At 34.6% G+C, this 21,300-nt stretch overlaps 1 protein-coding gene across 5 annotated transcripts in view; it reads left to right on the top strand.

Annotated features, from left to right (window-relative positions):
* LOC149552590 (zinc ion binding protein) overlaps positions 1 to 21,096 on the top strand; it is a 284,033-nt gene extending 262,937 nt beyond the window's left edge. For all 5 annotated transcript variants that reach the window (XM_089788186.1, XM_089788188.1, XM_089788184.1 and 2 more), the window contains exons 22-25: positions 11,128 to 11,283; positions 11,506 to 11,661; positions 20,249 to 20,380; positions 20,593 to 21,096. In XM_089788186.1, coding sequence (XP_089644312.1) covers positions 11,128 to 11,283; positions 11,506 to 11,661; positions 20,249 to 20,380; positions 20,593 to 20,757 — 609 coding nt within the window. In that variant the 3' untranslated portion in view covers positions 20,758 to 21,096. The remainder of the gene's footprint in view (positions 1 to 11,127; positions 11,284 to 11,505; positions 11,662 to 20,248; positions 20,381 to 20,592) is intronic.
* The last annotated feature ends 204 nt before the right edge of the window (positions 21,097 to 21,300 follow it).

Genomic DNA, 21,300 nt, shown 5'->3' on the forward strand with positions numbered 1-21,300 from the left:
GCAATGAAATTTTTGGAGTTGTTTTACATTTTAAAATGATGTTTATCCATTAGCAAGGAAACCCAAAAGCTTCTAATGTTTTACATAAGAAACATCAATCTACCATATCATAAGCTTTTTGTATGTTTAATTTCATTAACATACATGCTTCTTTGTTAAGTTTTGCTGAGTGTATGGTGTTGGGTGGATATTTTGCAACCAACAGTTTTGGGTAAAAATCCAGTCGCAAAATAGGATGACCAGCCACAGCTTGTGAGACAAAGTCTCTCCTACCTTAAAGGGAAGGCTCCCCCTTTTCACCGTTCTTTGGATCAACTCAAGTTAAGCAAAAAGTCGAGAGATTTTATAAAATGGGTGTTACCAATATCCTTTCTTCTTAACTTTCAAGAAAGAATCCACTTACTCATAGAGCGAGTAATGGGTAGGGTGAATCTCTAACTAAACTTCTATCAAGAGCTGGAAATAGTGATACCAATAAACTTTCACTAACTCAAAGGCTAGCTGAAAATGTACCGGTTTGGCTCTAAGTCCAATCGTACTTCTATATCAAAAGCTTTACAATTAGGGCACAAAGACTACTAAAAGTAAGAATACTTAACTATTTTGCGAATTAAGAAAAAAGTATAAGCTATCGACAAAGCTTCTCGCTATATATTTCCACAACCACTTTCAGTCAAAGCTTTGACTCTGATTGCTTCTTAAATCACTATGCTTTTTTATTGAACACACAATAATAACATGAATCAAGACAATAGGCACAAATTATAGTCAAAGCTTCTAATTTGCTCTATCACAATTGCTTCTAGTCAAAGCTTTGAATTCAATTGCTTCTTTTATTCATTTTTCTCCCAAATTTGTACTACACAATCAAAGTTATGCTTGCACAAATGTGGCAGAGCTTTCTTGCATACAACAAAAAATGATTTTTACAATAACGGGGCACTCCTTTATATAGGCATAGAAGTTGAGAAAAAGGTAGAGGAACAAGTGGGAGCAACTCAACCAACTTTGACGTAGTCTAACTACAAGAGAAAATATAGGGTTACATGCAACTTACATTACATCTTTTACATACACATGTACATGCAACTCGCATTACATATAACAACATTTTTCCATGCAATGCATCCTCTCGAACTATAAACATGAAAGAAGAAGAAAGAAGACGGAAGAGAAGGAAACAATCCTAGGGATTGTTTTGAAAGGCCTTGTACTTGACGATGCAGTCTTGAATGATCACAGGATCGGGAGTTCCTGTACTTTGTGCAGCTATATCCACCTTGATAACATGGTGTTGCATCTTTTGATAACCTCTGACTTTGATGAATTGTCTGCTATCATTTGAAAACTTGATGTGATCAAGCTTTTCTCGTTCAAGCTATCATGAATTCTCCTTTGTAGACTCGTACATTCTGGATTCTTTGACACTTCGAAAACCTTCTTGACGATGTCTGGATGTAAACTCAGAATAACTTTTTGTTAGCACCTTTACCTCTTTTTTTTTTTTTTTTCCGAAATGAAGTGTTTGGCGCATGGGAATGCGTGCAAATGGAGATTGCTGATTTTTAAACATGACTTGGCGTTTCAAGATGTCATTGCATTGAAATGGATTACATGTAAATGCAACAAGTAATGAGGAATGGAAAGTTAGATGACATGCAAATGCAGCTGGAGGATGCACTTTACATGTAAGTGTGGGTGATGGGATGAGGCACAAAACATGGAAAGATGTGGAAACATGTATTTGCTCATGAGGGTGTGAATGCATATGGAGGGATGGAAATGGAAAATGGGATTACATGCATGTGTGGATGGTGAATGAGATGAAAAACATGTAATTGCATTTGTCGGATGAGATACAAAGTGTTGTGACATGAAAAGATGGAAATGGAATGTGGAGTGAAGTGAAACATGCTCAAGTTCTTGGGAAAGAACTTGCAATTTTTTCCAAAAGAAGAAAAACGAAAAAGCAAGCAAGCAAACAACGAAAAACAAACACATGCCTTTGGTCTTAAACTCAAACATGTCAATATGCAAATTGCTTTCAAGTGCAAATTCGAACTTGGAACTTGGGGAAGAACCAAAAACATGGAAAAGAACAAAAACTTCATTTTTAAAGGAAAAATGTGCTTTTCATGGCAAAGATTTCAACAAGTGGCAATCATCAAGCAATCACATGCATAAAATCAGCAAGATAAGCATGAATTAAAAGCAAGAAAGAAAGAGTCCAATTACATGTGCCAAAAATGAAGGTTAAAAAGCCAAAATAGCAAGTTTTATAGACTTGAAGACCAATTCTCCTTCAAATCTGGATTTTGAAACAACTTTTTGACATTTTCCGCACTTGCATGTAATAGACATTCAATGGTCGAATTTGACATGAGAAGGCCAAAAATGTGGTCTCCAAAGACAAGAGCACTCATTAGAACTCAAAAACGACCCCTCTTGATCCAATTGTATGGGCTGAAATGCCATTTTTGAGTTTTTTCAACAAAAACGACTCTTTTATGCAAAAATCTGGGCCGTTTTTGCAAAAACGTGGCCAAAAAATGCATTTTTTGAGTCATTTTTGACTTGTGAATGCAAAAACGACTTCCCCAAATGCATATACATGTATCAAAATGCAAAAAAGTGACTTCAAAACGCATAAAAGTGGATTAAAACCTCAATTTTCCGGGCATTTTAAGCAAAAACGTGATTCATAAAAGCCATGAAAAAAAAAGTTTTGGCTTTTAAACACCAAAACATGAGTCACAATGTAATGCAATCCCAAAAAGAAGCCAAATTGAATTGCTTTGTAGTCAAAACATGGAGCAAAAATGGATTTATTTGCTAATTTCTCCAAAAACGTGCACTAGATGGTAGCTTCCAAAAATGTTTTTTAGCTTGTTGAATCCATTTTGAATGCAAGAAAACTTATTGCCAATCAAAAATGTCTCCAATAGAAGAAATCTCATGCAAATCCATTGAGAAAATCTCTACTTATCAAAATCGGGTTCTTGGAGGGCAAAAACATGTTCTTCAAAATCAAACTTTTTGAGTGTCATTGCATAGATTAAAACATGTTTTTGATCAAAATCGGACCTTTTTGGGTAACTTGCATGTTTTAAAATATGTATCTCATCAAAATCGTACCTTTTGGGTGCTATTGCATGTTTTAAAATATGCACATAAGCAAAATTGGATGTTTTAGAAGAGGATGCATGTTTTAAAATGCATCTCTCTTTTTAGATGTAAAAGCATGATAACCTTTCGATGTAATGATATCAAAAAAGTCCACCAAAATGAACTTTATATGGAGTGACATGTAAAATGTCCACTTTTGATAGATTTATACTTCTAAATTGAAAATTATATGCAATGACATGTACAAAGTCCACTTTTGATGAATTTTACATGTAATGACATATAAAATGTCCACTTTTGATGACTTTAAGTGATTAAATAAGCACATGTCAATTTAAATTCATAAAATGTTACTTAAGTGGGACATAAATTATATTTACATATCATATTAATTATATAACATGTAAATACCATTTAAAAAGTAATATTTAGTAAAGCATTTGATTTAAATGCTAAAAACTAAATTGAACTATATAATTAATATAGTCACTTAAGTGAAAAATTAAAAAGTAACTCAACTTAAAAATATAACATACAATGCACTATAGTTACTTTAAGTGAGAATCTAATTGATGAAGTAACTTAACAACATAACATAAAGTGATTTTCAGTTATATTTTTCAAAAAGTGTGTCAAATTAGAAATATAACAATATTTTTAATTTGTGTTGTTGCATCAAAAAGGTCAACTTTTTGGGCACTAAAATGGCCATATCTCTTGACTGACAACTTCGATTAAGCTCCAAGTTAGATCAAATCGAAGGGGAAACCTATCATGTCCCCATTTTTGAGGCAATTTGATTTAATTAATTTAATTAATTAGGTTGTCCAAAATAATGAATATTTATGAGGATGACTAATTAATTATTTTAATTAAATAAATAAGTGGTATTAAGTTAATTATTTATAAAGTTATTAAATAAATAAATATTAAAAGGTAACTTTATATTTAATTAATTTAATAAAGTGACTTGAATTATAAAATATTTTATAAAGTCACTAATAGATAAAATAAAATAATGTTCTAGAAGTTTCTGGAGAAAGTGGAGGAAAAAGAATAAATAGGCACCCCGGGCTTCATTCTAATCATCCAAATTTGTTGTTGTTGATCTCGATGTTTGTTGATGTGCATTGTGGAGCTTAGGGTTTCTGCAATAGTCACAACTGGCCATTGAGAACGAAAACTCTCAATTGGAATGCAATTTTGAGGGTGTGAAATATCACTTGAATTATTGCAACTGGGAGGAAGATACTTCAATCTTCTATTTGTGCTACATTGAGAAAAAATATTTGTGGCCATTGAGAACGAAAACTCTCAATTGGTACACGATTTTGAAGGTGTGAAATATCACTTGAATTATTGCAGCTGGGAGGAAGATGCTTCAGTCTTCTATTTGTGTTACATTGAGAAAAAATATTTGAGTACAAAAAAGCAGGCCGAAAAAAAACAGTTCGAAAAAGCAGGCCTAAAAAGCAGTTCGAAAAAGCAAGCCGAAAAAGCAGTCTGAAAAAAAAAGCAGGCCGAAAAAGAAGAACCGAAAAAAGCAGGCCGAAAAAGCAGGTCCGGAAAAGCAATCCAAAAAAAAAAAAAAGCAATCCGAAAAAGAAAATTCGAAAAAGCAAAGAAAATTATTACAGCCATCTACAATCAAGGGCGGCAGCTAGAGAGGCACGACTTGGGCACTTGAGGAGGTTATTTTCTGTTCAGTGGTATTGCAATACATCTATTCTCTAAGGCGACTTCATATGCCAAGTTTGATGTGTATTTTCATAGTTGCCTTTCACTATAGAGTGCTGTTGTAATTGTCATTTCGTATCAGACCTATCATTCATTAATAGATACATCATTCATTTTTACATTCCTCACAATGGTATCAGCAATCCATGGCTTTAGTTGTATTTAATCATGCATGTGATTAGCGTACTGCTGTAGGGGAGTATTGAAGTTAGATATTTAGTGTTGCATTAGTTTTCATTGGCAGCTGTATGTGCATATTACTTTACCAGCAATCATCATATTTTGATATCTTTGTAAATGCCAAGAGTCTTGGCTAACTTAGTATGAATATTGTATTGGATACTCATTCTCAATTAAGGAGATACAATTGCTGGTCATTAATAGTTGTCTTTGAGCGTTAATATATTTTTTTTATCAGCCAGTTAGCTTGCATACCAACTGTTTGTTAAAATACGAGTTGGCTATAGGTGATCATTTTCATGATTAGAACTCATATATGCATTCACTATTGCCAAAATTAGTTGCATATTTATGTTAGGTCATTGTTTAGACAATTTGGAGTCTTTTGTAAGCATTCTCTTTGAGGCAAATCCAAACAAGAATCACTGCAGCAATCTGAAAAGTTATATCAATCAGAGGACCCTTGCTTGCAAAGTGTTTGACGAAATGTCAAACCACTGAAGTATAAAGATTTTTGGTGTTTGAAGAAGTTATAACCTATTGGGGTTATTACAAAACCGAAAGCCGTGACTTGAGCAAGACTAAAAAACTAAAAACTAACAAACGCACACTTAAAAGCAAAGAAAAGGATGATAAAGGCCTCAAAAAATGAAGCATAGGCTCGACGAACAGAAAAACGAAAAAGACTTGATGAAAGCCTTCGGTAAAAAGATTCATTATATCAATTGGTGTCATTTGATTGATCAATACAAACCAATTAAATAATGGAATAAGCTTAAAGAAATACAAAACTAATTTGAAAAAGTTTCGTACTGTTACCTACATTTTGTGGTGACAAAATGCAGGACAACATATGGTTTCCTGAATGATTTTTATTCTATCTAGAATTGATCTGCCTGGTACAAATCTTGTTTGTTCTTCCGAAATGAGCTTAGGGAGGATACTCTTGAGTCTAAGAGCTAAGGTTTTGGATAAGATTTTATATATCGTATTACATAATGCTATCAATCTAAAATCTCTAAGTCCTTCATAATTCGTTTTCTTAGGTATAAGCTTTAAGAAGGTATGATTAATCTCTAACAATATTGACCCGGCATTCCTTGATGCTTCTACTGCTTTCCAGAGATCTACTCCTATGATATCTCAGTATTTTTGAAAGAAAATTACTTGAAATCTATCGGGTCTTGGTGATTTATTTGGACTTATGCTAAATAGAGCTTGTTTGATTTCCTCTAATGTAAAGGGTTTGTTTAAAAATTGGTTGTCTGAAGCATTGACCAATTTGGGAATATTTTCCAACATAGTTATTTGTGCTTTCAAATTAGAACAATCTAAGTTGTTATGAATAGTCTTATAGTATTCTACAAATATCTTAGCTATCTTAGTGGGTTACTCTTCTTTATTCCTTTTGTTGTTTTTAATTTTTAAGATTTTGTTTACTAATCTATTATTTATGGTACTATTATGAAAAAAAATTGTATTTTGGTCCCCTGCCTTTAGCCAGTTTTCTCTTGATTTTTGTTTCCAGTATATTTTCTCTTTTGCTAGCAGAGATTCTTGTTTTGTTAATAATTCTTTTTTTTATATAATATTTCTCCTTATCCATTCCTATTTTTGATGATCTCTTCATTTTCTAGTTTTTCTTTGAAAATGTTGTCAAAATGGGTTTTGTTCCATTTTAGAATTTGTTCTTTTAATAATTTAAGTTTAGAAACAAAGCAAAACATTCTTGATCCTTCAAAATTTTCTTCTTGCCACCATCTTCTAATATTATACATGAAGTTGTCGTCCATAAACCACATTTTTTCACATTTGAATGGGTTCCTTGTTGATTTAACTGGTTCTGAGAGTTCAATTTTGACTGCAAAATGATTTGAGCCTACATAGGGTAGAATGGAGGTTTGTAATGTCAGTTCCATGTCACTAAGATCTCCTTTGACAAAAAAACTGTCTAATCTTTCCACTACATAACAGAACCCTTTTCCTCTATTGTTCCATGTGTACACCCTGTTATTGGCGGTTATGTCCAATAAGTTGTTGTTCTGGACCCATTCTCTAAAATCCATCATTACCTGATTTACTGTTTGTATCCCACCAAATTTCTCTTCTAGTTTTAGGATTGTATTGAAATCTCCACCGATTATAACACACTCATTGTAGTTAACTTCCATAAAATGACTTATATAATTACAAATATCTTTTTTATTTGTTGTTTGGATTGGCCCATAAATATTAATGAGAGTAAATTGTATGTTATGTCTAGAACTTTTAATTTTGCTCCCCATCTAATTGTTTTTAGTGGTTATTTTGGTATATGCTACTTTCCTAGGGTTCCAGATAATTCCTACGCCTCCTAAGACTCCATTAGATTCTATTAGATCCATACTCCAACTGCCTAATTTCTTTTCCAATTTATTTCCTTCCTCTTTGTTCAGTTTAGTTGCCTGAATTAGAATTATATTTGATTCGAATAAGGTTAAATTCCGTTTAGCAAGCGTTTATTGCTAGAGGTATTGAATCCTCTAGCATTCCATGTTGTTATCCTCATTGGTCTGTGGGAAGGTTCTTCCCCTTCCCTACTTTCATGATTTCACTTATCTGGTTCTGATCCTTAGCTTGTCACATTGCAGTTCTCAACTCCTAAAGTGACTTTTTTTCTCCCCCTCTTCTTTTTCCCTTTGCCACATTTTGGTTTTTCCACACCTTGATTCATTGTAATTCCTAGATTTTCCAGGTGGTTTTGGTCCTTGATAGGCTCTCAATAGTATTAACTTCTTTTGAATCTTTTTCTTCATCTTCTATCTCCTTCCAAATCCTTTCTTCTATCACAATTTCAACTAGGTCTTGGTCCCTATCTCTTTCTTGCCCTTGATTTGAATTTATTTCTTACATCTTTTCCAGAGATTGCTCTTCTACTAAAATGCCAAATTCTTCCCAAACTTGGCTATTGACTGTCTATTCACTCTTGCCCATCCCTTGTTTCTCCCATTCATTTTGGTCTTCTGTACTAGCAGCCTCTATTTTGTCAAGGAGTGTTGCTACTTCAGTAGGCATTTGAATATCCTCTTTTTGATTAGTTATGCTTTGCTCTTGTTGTTTTTTGTTATCATTGTTTACCCAAGGGTCTTCTCCATTTTTTGGGTTTCCTAGAATTTGTATGATCTATTCTTTTTCTTCTTTTTGATAGTCACATTTTTCCAATGATTTAAAGAAGCTAGTGGAATAATAACATCCTTTTAAGTATTGGTCTTTGTTGTGGGTTCTCTCTAAAACATCTTCTTTGTTGCTTTTTTCTTTGGCATCTTTTTGTGCTGAGTGTTCTTTTCATGTCCTTTCTATATTGTTATCTTCTATACTATCTATCTTACCCGTCTTACTATGTTTTTCTCTGTCTTGCTTTTTTGTTATGGCTAGTTCCTTTGTCTCTAGTTGAGAGTAGAGATTATTTTCCTTTGTTTCTTGAAAGAACTGATCTTTTTTCTGTTTCAACCTTATTAAAGTCCTTATGCTCTAAATGTGCCATCTCCCATAGTTCTAGCTGATCCTTTATATATGTTTCTATTAGTATCAATTTGTGAATCATCTTTTTATAATCTCTTAGACTAGTCTTTGTTTCTTCTGATTGTGTTTGACAAAATTTACAATCCTATAGAATTCTCATTTTTTGATAACATTTAGAAATATTTGTGGCTAAGATCCGTTCTATTTCGTTGTCTGCACTGTTTTCTATGTTTCCTTTTGTTGCTCTGTCTATAGATTCTCCCTCTTCTCTTCCTCTTATTTTAGTCTCTCCTTTATTAGTGATTAATTCTTCTTTGGAACCCTTTCTCCCGTTTTTAATTTCCAGAATTTTTTCCAGATTTGAAGTTCATTTTAGATTCTCCTATGGTTTTGCTGAATCCATATTTTTTATTCCTCTCATTTTACCTTCATATTTTGCAAATGTCAAATTATATATAGGTCTGTTTGTTATGATCTTTTTGTTAATTTCCATAGATCCTACTTCTAGATTCAGTAAAACTTTGATATCACTCGATAAGTGATCTCCTACTTCTAATCCTATGAGATTTCTTAGATCTCTTCCTATTTGTTCTATTCTTTGAGGTTGTTTTAATTCTAGAGGCATGGATTTGCAACAGAGCCATGTTGGTAATATATTTTGTTTTACTTTTTATTCGTTTAGGTTTGGTTTCCATGGAAAAAAAATTAGTGAATGACCTTTAAAGATAAACTGAGAATTAGAAATCATCTTGTTTCTAATGTTAATATTTTTACAATGAAAGTAAATCAATTTACTTGATATTATAGAAATACTTACCTGGTCGTTGCACACTCCCTATATCCAACTTGTTAATTTGGGGATTTTCCTTCCTGGACCACTCCAATATCCATATATCCCAACTCTCTGACATTCATTCCATCTTTGTTCTGAATATTGGTTGCTGATAATTTGGATTTGAGAGTTGCCTAAATCTATGAAGGCTATTTGAATCTTTTTGTTATCTACTAATTTATCGACCCTATTGTTGGAAGGTTTCTGGGAAGGTTCAACCACGGTTGTTTTATCCTCTAAGATTTCTGCTCCAAAGGATCCAAATTTAAACTGAGCTGGTTTGTAAGAAGTTCTTTTCTTGTGCGGTGGGATATATGGACCCAAGTTTGTGGAGGATTTGAGAGAGGAAAATGAGAAGGAGATGTTTTGGTTGTTAAAGGTACCTTATTGGCTGCTGATATATTGGAAGGTTTCGTTTTGGAATTGTGACCACTTGAGAGATATTTTGCTTAACCCTAGCTAGGCTCTGGGATCCTATTGAGGTTGCTGTGATCTCCTTTGATGCCCAAACTACGTATTTTGTTTTTGCGTAAAAAACGTTCTGTTTATCCATCCTTATTTTTGCCTCTATTTCTCTGTCCACTATTGGATCTCCTGCCCTAAGACTGCCTGCTTCAGTTTGTTCGTCTTCTGAAAACCGTCGTTTTCTGATTTTTCTAGGGTTTCAGACCATTTGCCATCCGTTGTCCATTGCGGCTCCATTTGGGGCTGTTTTGATGTTGTCTTTGTATGATGGTTCTGCAATCTTTTGAATGGAGATCTTTGGAATCTGCTGCTGTTTTTCAATTTTTGTATTGTGTTCTTCGTGGAGTTTTATTAGGTCTTTGAATCTGTTTTTACATACCATTGTGTCGCCATTTGTTGATTTCAAGTTTCTGTTATGTGTTGCCCTAGTTTCTGTAGAGACACATTTTTTAATGTCCTCGCTCTGAACAGAATGTGTTTGTCTTCTTGGCGACTTCTTTTTTGTGGCTCAAACTGCTTTTTTCGCATGCAAAACTTCTTTTCACCATTTTTTATTAGACCGAAATATCATAGTTTAAAATGAATGCATCAACAAAGATTTTTGTAACATTCATTTTAGGAAATAAAAAAGGCAAATTGATAGTTTGTTTTAAGCAAGTAAAATAGGTGACCTGCTGCACCCATAAGTTTAATGGTGTTTGTGTATTTGTTAAACTGGTTGTCTTGCCCAATTATATACATTGACACTATGAAATTTAAAATTATAACTTCTGCAATGTGTATAATATCAGACTGGTTTAGAAAATGAGGATTTATTAAAACTGCAATCATCAAAATTTTAGGAAATAAAAGCTGAAAACTGAACCTATAGAAAAAGTACAGAATGTAAATTATGAGAAAAAAAAATCTGCCAAACTAAATACGTAGATCATGCTACCACACAACTAGATTCAACAATCTCATTTATAAATCACTTGAACAGTTGCTTGGTTCCATCAGATAAACTAGTGTGGCCTGTGCATTTACTTTAATTCACTGACATCTCAAAATTCTCATTCTTGTCTAGTGTCGAAAGCTATAAATATTCATAGTTATTACCATGTTTCCAATTGGTTCTGTTGCAGTCTTTTGATTTTGTATTTTGTTTGACAGGTTATCCAACGAAACAAAAGGAAACTTTTTGTTTGATCAAATGCTCTCTCAGTACTCAATAGTAAATTAACAGTGGAGAATTTTTATAGAACACTGTTTCTTTTTAATGATAGGGAACTGACTGTTCGCTGCAGGAGGCCATATGCTCGTCCCTGGAAGACTATAATAAGCAAATTGAGAAACTGAAGCAGGAGATGAACGATGCAACTCATGGAGCAGATAGCATCAGACAAGACATCAGTGCTTTAGCACAAAGATATGCAGTTGTTGACCGTGATGAAGAATGTGGGGTATTGTTTTATAACATTTGGCCATGAGTCTGTCTATTTAAGTGAGAGGAGAATTTTTTTAGTTTTTTGCATACATTTCTTTGTGAACTATTTCTCAGATTATTATAGAAAGGCATATTGGATCCTGTGTTCAAGTCATTTGTCTTTTAACTGCAGCTCTCCGTCATCATAAAGTAGAAGAAATACTAAAAATTTTAATGACTATCAAACTGGGTCTGACAGGTTTGTGGACGAAAAATATTGACATCAAGAAGTGGACTTGGACTGGCTAGGGGTTTTACATCACATATGGCCCCATTTTATGTATTTCCTTGTGAACATGCTTTTCATGCACAATGTCTTATTGGGCATGTCACAAAGCACACAGATCCAACTGAGGTAAGAATTTTCAATGAAGTTTATTGTATGCATTCCTCCCTGAAACTTAAATCAAATCTCATACTACAAAAGCTTTGAAGTTAGAAATAAATCTCATATTATTCGTCTATCTTGTAATATGTGTAACCAAGCTACCTTTATTTAATATGTCCTGAATGTATCGCTGAACATGTAGTGGAACACAAAACATATCCTAGTTGGCAACCACTCTTTTTTAAGCTGTTGAGCATACAAAACTTATATCTTAATTTTGTACCATGGTAAGACCATTATTGATGAATTCTCAATGTGAAAAGCATAGCTGTATCAACATTTCATAGACATTACACACCGAGTTTAAAAGTAAGGCCATTGTAAATGTTATGATATTAAATATCAGGATTCAATTGTTAGTTTTTAAGTCAAACTCATTGACCCATGCTTCATGCATAATAGTTGACAAGAACCCATCTCTCATGAGAATGGAACACTTAGCACATTGGATTTAGGTGATGAAAAATTGGTATATCTTAAAAACTACACAGTTGAAACTTGGTAGCAATATCACAATTTGTCTGGCTGTGGAGAATAACTCATACTTATCAAATGTAAATAATTTCACATTAATTTATAATCTATATTTATGCATCCTATGTATGAAAATGAGCTTGAAGTATAAAATGTTAAAGATTTATACATTTTTAGAATGCATTACCCTGATTGAAGCTATTTGCCCAACTATCTTCTGACTCTTCCCATTGAGTGGGAATTCTATGCATTTACATCCTTTGTGTTACATTGCATTTAATTCAAGGTAACTTGGTTGTGAGGATGGGATGATGCATGAGGTATGAGTACATAACACCCAGTACACTGAAATTTGCGTGCATCTGTTATAGAGTATAATTCTGTTATACTAAAAATTGTGTCTGTACTATTTACACATACACAAAAAGAAAAACATCATTAGAATTTTGAATTTAATCTTATAATTGTGGGTACATATTACTCCTGATATGCGTCTATATATTTTTCAGAACTCATGTCCTCTTATAGTACGTGTGGAGAAAATTATTCCAACTCTCTTCCTCATTGTTTGTAATAGCCCAACTTGGCTTCTCATTTGAATACTGGTGCTCACGAGGGTCACTATGATGAGCTAACTGCATAGACTTGCCAAAAACGGGGACATTACTGTCCTCCCTTCCCGAATTTGCTTGTCCTCAAGCAATCCAGCATCATACAAAAGCCTCCACCGGGATCCCATAAGAAACAAGTGATGTCCCTGTCCTCATTGAACCAACTGAATGCCAATACCATCATCAAAACCAATAACATGACCTGCAATATAGCGCCACATACCTATGTTGGTGATGTAAAAGTTGGAACATCACTAACAAACAAATCCATAGGAGATCTCAACACACTCTCCTTCATTATACCTACCCAATCATCCTGCAAACAATCCAGCTTAGGCTTAGACCAACTATGTACTTGATGCAAATCCTGAACATGTGAATCAAATACTAAACTATAAATACTCATCACATCACAATATAAACTCTATCATCAGTATAATCATCTTCATTGACATCCTCATGCTGCTGTGATGACTCATCCTCAATCACATCAGTGTAAACCCACTACCACAATTCGCTGCTCCCTTTAGCCGCAACACACAGGTATGACCTTTAGAGAAAGGCCCCTTGCACCAATAGCAAAGCGGACGCCTCCTCAAATCCTCTCTAGAAGTGTCATTAGGTCTCCCCATTAACTTACCCTTGTCCTCTACAACAGGTGGGGGCTCATCATTGGCCGAAAGAGCAGAAGATTTCGAAGCAACCTTGCTTCGAGAAGAGGACTCCAAGTCTGGTGCCTTCCTCATTGCTACCTGGAGAGAAGATGGGTCCAAGGACTTCGCCCATCCATGGAGTGGCTCAATCAATCCCTCCATAAATTACATCACTCGTCTATGCTCTGAAATATCATAAACCATGACTGAAAGCCTCTAGAACTCACCAATGTAACTCTCTAATCCACTAGATTGCTTCAAGTAAGCCAACTCACAGAAGTACACCTTTGGATCCTTCCTATCAAACCTCTCAATCAGGCAATCCACAAACTCCTAATAGAAAGTGATATGATCATGTTGCAAAGAAACTAACCTATGGTACCACCAGTCATGGGCAGCTCTGTCCAGATGCAACACTCCAAATCTAATAGAGTCCACTTCTGACATAGGATGCAAAGCCAAATATGGGTTGAACTTATGAATCCAAGCTCGAGTTGTAACTCTAGCAATACCTTCAAAGTGCTCCAGTGTCATCTTACTAGCAACTTGTTGTAACTCAGTTTGTCGAGGTCATTATCTCTCAAGTGCTGACCTCACTCTGGAATGCTCCCGTTTTTGAGTCAGGAACCTATCAAAACTCAAGTGATCTTAAATAGCTTCTGGTAAAGCATCCCACTCTGCAAAGTGTGTCATCACATCATCAACAAAAGGATCGGCCTCAGACTTAATACTGGCTGCATCCACCTCAGGTCTCAGAAACGTGGGCCTCTACGGCCTATCATGAGTGTCAATATGTATGTTAGCTCTATCAGCTAATCCACCATGATCCTTAACTCAAACCCAATCTACATCTTTATACCTATCACTGTCTTGGGTTCTATCCTCAACTCGAGATCTATGAGAACCAACAAAAACATCTCGAGCTCTCTCCCTACTCCGTCCTCGAGGAAGTGCTATCTGCTACAGAGTATTAGACAATTGTTGTAGTACACCTGTCATCTGCTGTTGTCCGGCTACCAAGTTCCTAAATGTTTGCATAGCCTCTTTGTCAACATCAACATCTCTAACTTTGGACCCACCTAAACCACCTAGACTACCAACAGAACCAAACTGTATCTCAGGTTCACCTTCCCTAGGTGGAGTTGTATGTCCTCTTCGCGTATAGTGCATACCCGGAACAAATCTCCTTTCATCAACCATGATACTAAATAGAAAACAATGGATCAAATACTGACTGCAATTCTAACCAAGCACTGACCACTATTATTTGATTCAGAGCCCAATTCTTATAGGCTAGGAGGAAACTGCTTTGATACCACTATAATAGCCCAACCTAGCTTCTAATTTGAATACTAATGCACAACTTATATTTTTTGTATTTTTTAATGAATTTTCTAATTTTTATATTGTTCTCCCTTGTAGAAATGAATCGACAATTTCAAGAGATTTGAAATGGACATATGGGAAAATCAAACTGTAACTAGGAAATTAAAACCACGTTGCACTTTATTTGTATAATCATTAATCAAAAATACATATTATTTAAATGGCACCTGGATTGCACAATTATTTGGCAAGCCATCCCACCAAATCTGCCCTCTTGTTATCTACGTTGGCTCCTTAATGCCAATTCCCAGCCGCAAACAATGATTGTCTTCTAACCGTGAGTCATCCCTCACTTCCACCACCAATTTGATAGCTGAATGAAGGAATGCAGGCCGGCTACGTGTACAGATATTTATTGCAGATGCGTGGACCCTTGAAATTGCAGCTGTAGGTACTAATATCAATCCCAAAAGTTAAGAATAGTGGACTCGAGTCTTTAGAGGAAGACGCCTGTTGTTCCTAGGTGCAATGCTGCCTTCAAACACCCAATGCCAAAGCTCATGAATTGCTGCCAGTAAATATTGAGACTTCATAATTTAATAACGTCCTCCACCACTTAGAATTCGCAAGCCCCAATCAAACTCTAATCGCTACAATGGGAGATGTTCACAACCAAACTCTCCTTAGCCACGGGGATACAATAGGGAGACTTGGCTAATTGTATACAACAGCACAACTTGCAATGAAATTACTAGAACAAACTCCAAGACTCAGAATTCTTAGAATTATAAACCCAATCTCTCAATCACAGATAAGAGATTTAACCAATGAAACCACTATACATCAGAAGTGACTTCAAACAATCTTCAAAAACTCAAAAACCGTTATACTACAGCAAGGGCTCACAAATTCAGAACTCAAGAAAAGCCACAAAGGCAACAAACTCAAATATTTATTCAAGTGTGCTTTCCCCAATGAAATGAGCTCTCATTTATAATCTTTTGTTGGCCAAAGTTTCCTAAAAAAACTCCACTTTGGAAATTGTGGAAGTTTCTGAAAAGAACTCAACACTTGAAACTTTCCAACATACTTTTTAGAAATCTCTCTTAATGTCTTTATTATAATAATATAAACATCATTATAGTAATGCAAGTTGATAATTATTGAATAAATAAGAGCTCATGCAATTATTAACCTTATTTACTACAAGTGAGGACCAACTACCAAAGCCACCCACTGCACTGCCAAAAATAGCAACTACCAAAAATAGACTTACTAAAAATAGTAAGTCCACAACTAGGACCTCCAAAATACCCTATCAGTTCACGAGGGTCACTATGATGAGCTAACTCCATCAACTGCATAGACTTGCCAAAAATGGGGACATTACATTGTTTCTGTCCCTTTGTTATGAAACTGGGAACCATACAAACTGGTTCAAGTTACGAAAAATGAATCCAAGGTACTAGATCAATGAAAACAGTGGTAAGTTGATTTAAATTTTCATTGTAAGATATGGCTGGAGTTCTTTTCATGTGTGACCAGAATTGTTAACAAAAGGGAGAGCTGGAGAATATAAACACAAATAAGTACATCTACACCAAAGAAAATAAACACAAATAAGAACAATTCATTTACACGCACAAATGACTTTATTATTTAATCAAATGGATGGATTACATTGTGCCTCTGTATTGAGGTCTTTCCTCTACATTCCTCGTTCTCACTCCGGGACATCTTATAGAGATTATGGTCTAAATATAGAGAGTAATCAGAACTTCTTTTTTTTCATACATTTGACAGGCCACATATGCATCTACTGCCCATTAAATCAAATAGAATATCCCTTGTTTTAACAGGTAGCTTCATTTAAACAATAATTTTCACCAAATACATATAAAAACCACCTATATTTCATGCAAGAAACAAATAAAGAAACTATATTCATGTCCAGGAATGACCAATAATAGGTCAGAGGGATTATAATGTACAACAGGTACAATAGCAAAGAACTAGAAAAGTTGTTACCTCAAAATTGAAGCAAATAAAAATACATATGGGGTATTACCTAAAGAGGTAACCCACAAACAAGAACAAATATAATTAAATGTGTGAGGGAAACCTTAAAGCACTAGAAGAAAGTGAGGACCAGCGGAAAGGGAAACTTATCGAGTGTTTGTGTTCTAGAATATATCAAAGTATTGAACAAATTATCATTATAATACTACCATTGTAAACTGAGTTGCTGATTCTGAAGTGGATGTCGGATGCAGGTTTTTTTGTTTGTTTTTGATACAGATGCATTTGGAAACATCTATATATATGCATGCAAAGAATTTAAGAATCTTATAATTACAAGAACTTAGAATTAGGAACATAGAAATATACAAACATACATCATTTGATAGTATCATATGATACTTCACCATTGATCAAGATTCAAGATATTTCATATGTCAATTAAATAGTTCAAACTTCAGATTAAAACCTCATAGGTACAAATATTCACATTGAAATTTACTACAAAATCAAAAACATAGTTCATGATTCAATGCTCACTAATCAGAATCATAAGGATTCTCAAGAAAATCTGGATGTTCCTCATCTCCAATCGCTGCAAGGTCAATATCATTTGAACCACGAATGGGTCCACTTGTGATCACCTTGTGCTTCTTTGATGGCTGCTACCATTTCCTTCCAATATGGTGATCTTACTAGGTTGAAAGGAAGACCATTAACATAGAGGCAACGTGCAATGGCTTTATCAGCACAGTCTCTTGCCTCCATTTTAAATGAAGAGTGCAATGGGCCTCTTTTCTGGGATGATGCTATATTTTCTACTTCTTCCTCCTCTCCCGCTACAGGTACTTGCATGAATGGACATTGGAAGATACAACTGGTTCCCTTTTGGTGGGTGTTTGCATTTTGTTCTTTGAGGAAGGAGGTTGATAATAACTTTTTTTTTTGATCTTCTAACCAAATGATCAGCAGCTTCTTGTTCTTTTACAAGCATTGAACTCAAACTACCGGTGGCGGCCATTCTTGCACAATATAATGTAGTTTCTTTCTATAATGAGAAATTAAATAAATTTAAATCAATAAAATAACTATGAATATTGAGCATGTAAAAAAACAATGATACAAAACCATTCAAATAGATACTTGAACTTGTTTCTTTATTTCTTTCAAAAATAAAATTTGAAAAAAAAACTTGAAAATTTTCTTCACAAACTCGGAAAAATTCATCAAAATCTCTAAAAAACACATTTAAACACTCAAGAATGGGATCAAATGCTTATCTCTAAGGTTAAAACTCCTTTGTGGAAGCCAACTCTCGCCCTACAATCAATCCTCTTCGGAAATACTTAAGTTGTCTTCAAAATGCTAAAATGGGAAGCCATATGAGAAGAGTAAACCCTCCTGCAAACAAAATGGAGATTGAATGGTTAAAAGGCCTCTATTAGGGTTGTTTTAGGGTTTTCCACAAAAATTGTGTGTGTGTGTGTGTGTGCAAATAAGCAACATGTTTTTTTGCTATTTTAAGTGAAAAAGACAAAAAAAAATTGTTTTAAACAGGACGTCAACTTGTGGATGCAATCTGAAGTGCCCGGGTGCCTTTTGGGTAGTACCCACACGGCACCCATCTGCCTCCACATACCCATCTGCATCCGTTTCAGCATCCACTGCTCAAGCACAAGTATCAAGGTCAGTTACACTTGATTGTGTAACTATATAACAAATAAATGAAGTTTAGAAAGTAAAAGCATAAAATGAGCATATAAAGCAGTAAAAGAGAGAGCAAAGGAAGGTGTGATCCACATCATATTGAATATCTCGATCTAATCCATCACTTGTATGTCAATCCCCAAAATTGGCTAGTCACACCACTTGACCATCTGGAACCCTCAGGCCTGCCCCACTATGCTCTCGGAGGTAGTCAGATGGCCCAAACAAGGAATCAAGCACACCATGGATTGCAAGTATACATATGCCAATTAATGAAATCGAATGTAGATAATCAATAACACATGAAAAACACTCAACATGTAGAGCAAGGCCCAAAGTCAATAACAATTCAATATAACTAGAGTGCACCAGGGTACTACACATGGTTGTTCAATTAAAGATAGATACTAGGCAACACATAATGCAATCTAGGATCTTGCCTACTTGGTGGCTGGAAGGTAATATTGAAAATAGGATACATAGTTTCATCCAGGAATGATATTGGCTTAGTATGCAAAATGGAAAATTTGACTATCTCCTATAATCACTGTCAGGGATAAGACACGCTCAAACCTGTAGGTCACGCAGAGTCAATGTTTGGGACCTGTTCGTTGAAACATGCACACATCAAGTGCAACTGCTTATAGTATGTATAGCCAAAGTAGAACATATAATAATTGAAGTATGTCTAATGGAAAGAGACGCTCTAGTGGCATAATCATTCGTGTGTATTAGAATGTTATCATACTGGTCATTCCATATTTAATCTGCAATGTGTAATATAATCAGATATTTCATTTAACTTAAAATATTTAAATAATCATTTACGGTAATATAAGTATATAGCAGTGAATTTCTAAATACACATCCTTCAATGTAATAAGCATAATACCATTGAAAATCAGTAACAACGTGATAACATATTCATATCTCTTGATTTCCAAAATACACCAGATATCATCATAAAACATCATGCCACATCATAGTAGGATACAGATTTTGGCAGATATGATCAAAGTGGTAAGAACAAGTAAAATCTAGTGTCTACATCAGCAATGACACTGATAAAACTAAAATAATGTGTTGTAATCAAATGTATCATAAATGCCAAGATCTGATCACATCATATGAATAGTCACAAGATAAGAAAGAGTCTAGCTCGAGTTAAAATAATACACAATAAAATGCAATCACAGGAAGCACTACAAAAGTTCATAATGTCAAATGTATAAAGCTGTCAACTTTCCATTGGGCTGTGGTCTAGTTATGATTTGGAGAATATGCTTTAGTTCAAATTATGGCAGGCAGTCTCTTCTATTAGTACTTCTAGTTCTTTCAACAGCATGCGGAAGCTCCAACAGCATGAGTGGCCTAGATCCTTGTTGGTGAAAAGTATCAGAATATGAAACAAGCTGAAGTTTCGATGGTCAAGATTGAAACAATTACATTTAAAGACATTTGATTATCTGTTTAACAATATACCACAATAAAATGACCTTATATAATATAGTTCATCTTCTGATTTCTTGTATGGATTGTGTTTTGATCTCTCTAAATCAGTGGCTAAGACTGTAATAAAGTTTGTTGTTTTCTTTCCAACCCAACAGGGAAGGGAATGCAATATGTAAGTTGAGTAAATGTGAGCATGGAGAACATTTATGGACTTTATAGACTAGCATTTACTCAGACTAAACTTCTGTGTTATGTTTCTATCATGCAATTATTTTCCTCACTGCAATTTGTTAATTTATTTATGTTTTGTAGGCAGAGCGCATACTTGATCTGCAGAGGAGGCTGAGTTTAGCTGTGAACACAGGGACACCCCTCAATTTAGAGAGAACTTCGAGCATTGCAGATGAAGAAACACCAGTCAGTACTAGATCACCGACAGATCAGGTTTGTACTTGGTCTTATATTATCATTATGTTATGATTAAATTAGATAGTAATGTGATATATTTTATCTTCAATACAAATGTCTTGTCTATATTGTATTCCTTTCCCATACTGTACAAGATTCTGAAGGCCATTGCTTAAATTGCCATATCATCCTTTTCTTCTATTTTGAAGATAATGAATTCTGAATCGTCAGTTTTCTTTGTTGTTTAGATTCGAGCACAGCTTGATGATGCTGTGGCTGGGGAATGTCCATTTTGTGGAGAGTTGATGATAAAGGAGATCTCATTGCCCTTTATTATGGCCGAGGAAACAGAACATGTAATGTCATGGGACATAAAAGGTGGTACATTTTCACGAGAATATGGTTTAACATAGAGAGCGCTCTGGGAGAATGGTTCAATCTTGTGTCTTTGAAAGCTACAATCTACTTTCAGTCAGATTGGTTTAGCAGAAACAATTTGTAAAAAGTTATACAATTTATTTGGGATAAATTAATGGTTTATAGTCCAAGCTTGAGTTTGGCAGTTGTCTAGTATACTCAGCTATAGGACTATGCAGCTGAATTTCAATCAGCTGAAGATATAAAGACTGAGTTAACATGAATCCACCTGGAGATTGTGAGGAATTTGCTATTTCCTTGAGATGTTCCTGTTTCATCTGAGCAGTGAATTTTTGATCTTTTTATGCAGTATTGGCAATTTGAATTGAGAACAATCTATGCTTTGATCATCACCATTTGGATGTGATTGGGTTGCCATTGGGCCATCTAGCATTTTCTACTGCTATACAATTTTGCAACCAATTTTTTCACAAGAATTGAGATAGTTAAGCCATTTAAAAGTTTCAAGGTTATATATTAGTGATTTTTCATATCTAAACTAAGCAATCATAATGGTTAACATCAAGATTACTAGCAAA

This window comes from Cupressus sempervirens, chromosome 6, assembly GCF_028749045.1.
Source record: "Cupressus sempervirens isolate cs-2001-9-10 chromosome 6, ASM2874904v1, whole genome shotgun sequence".
In the NCBI taxonomy this organism is placed as follows: Eukaryota; Viridiplantae; Streptophyta; class Pinopsida; order Cupressales; family Cupressaceae; genus Cupressus; species Cupressus sempervirens.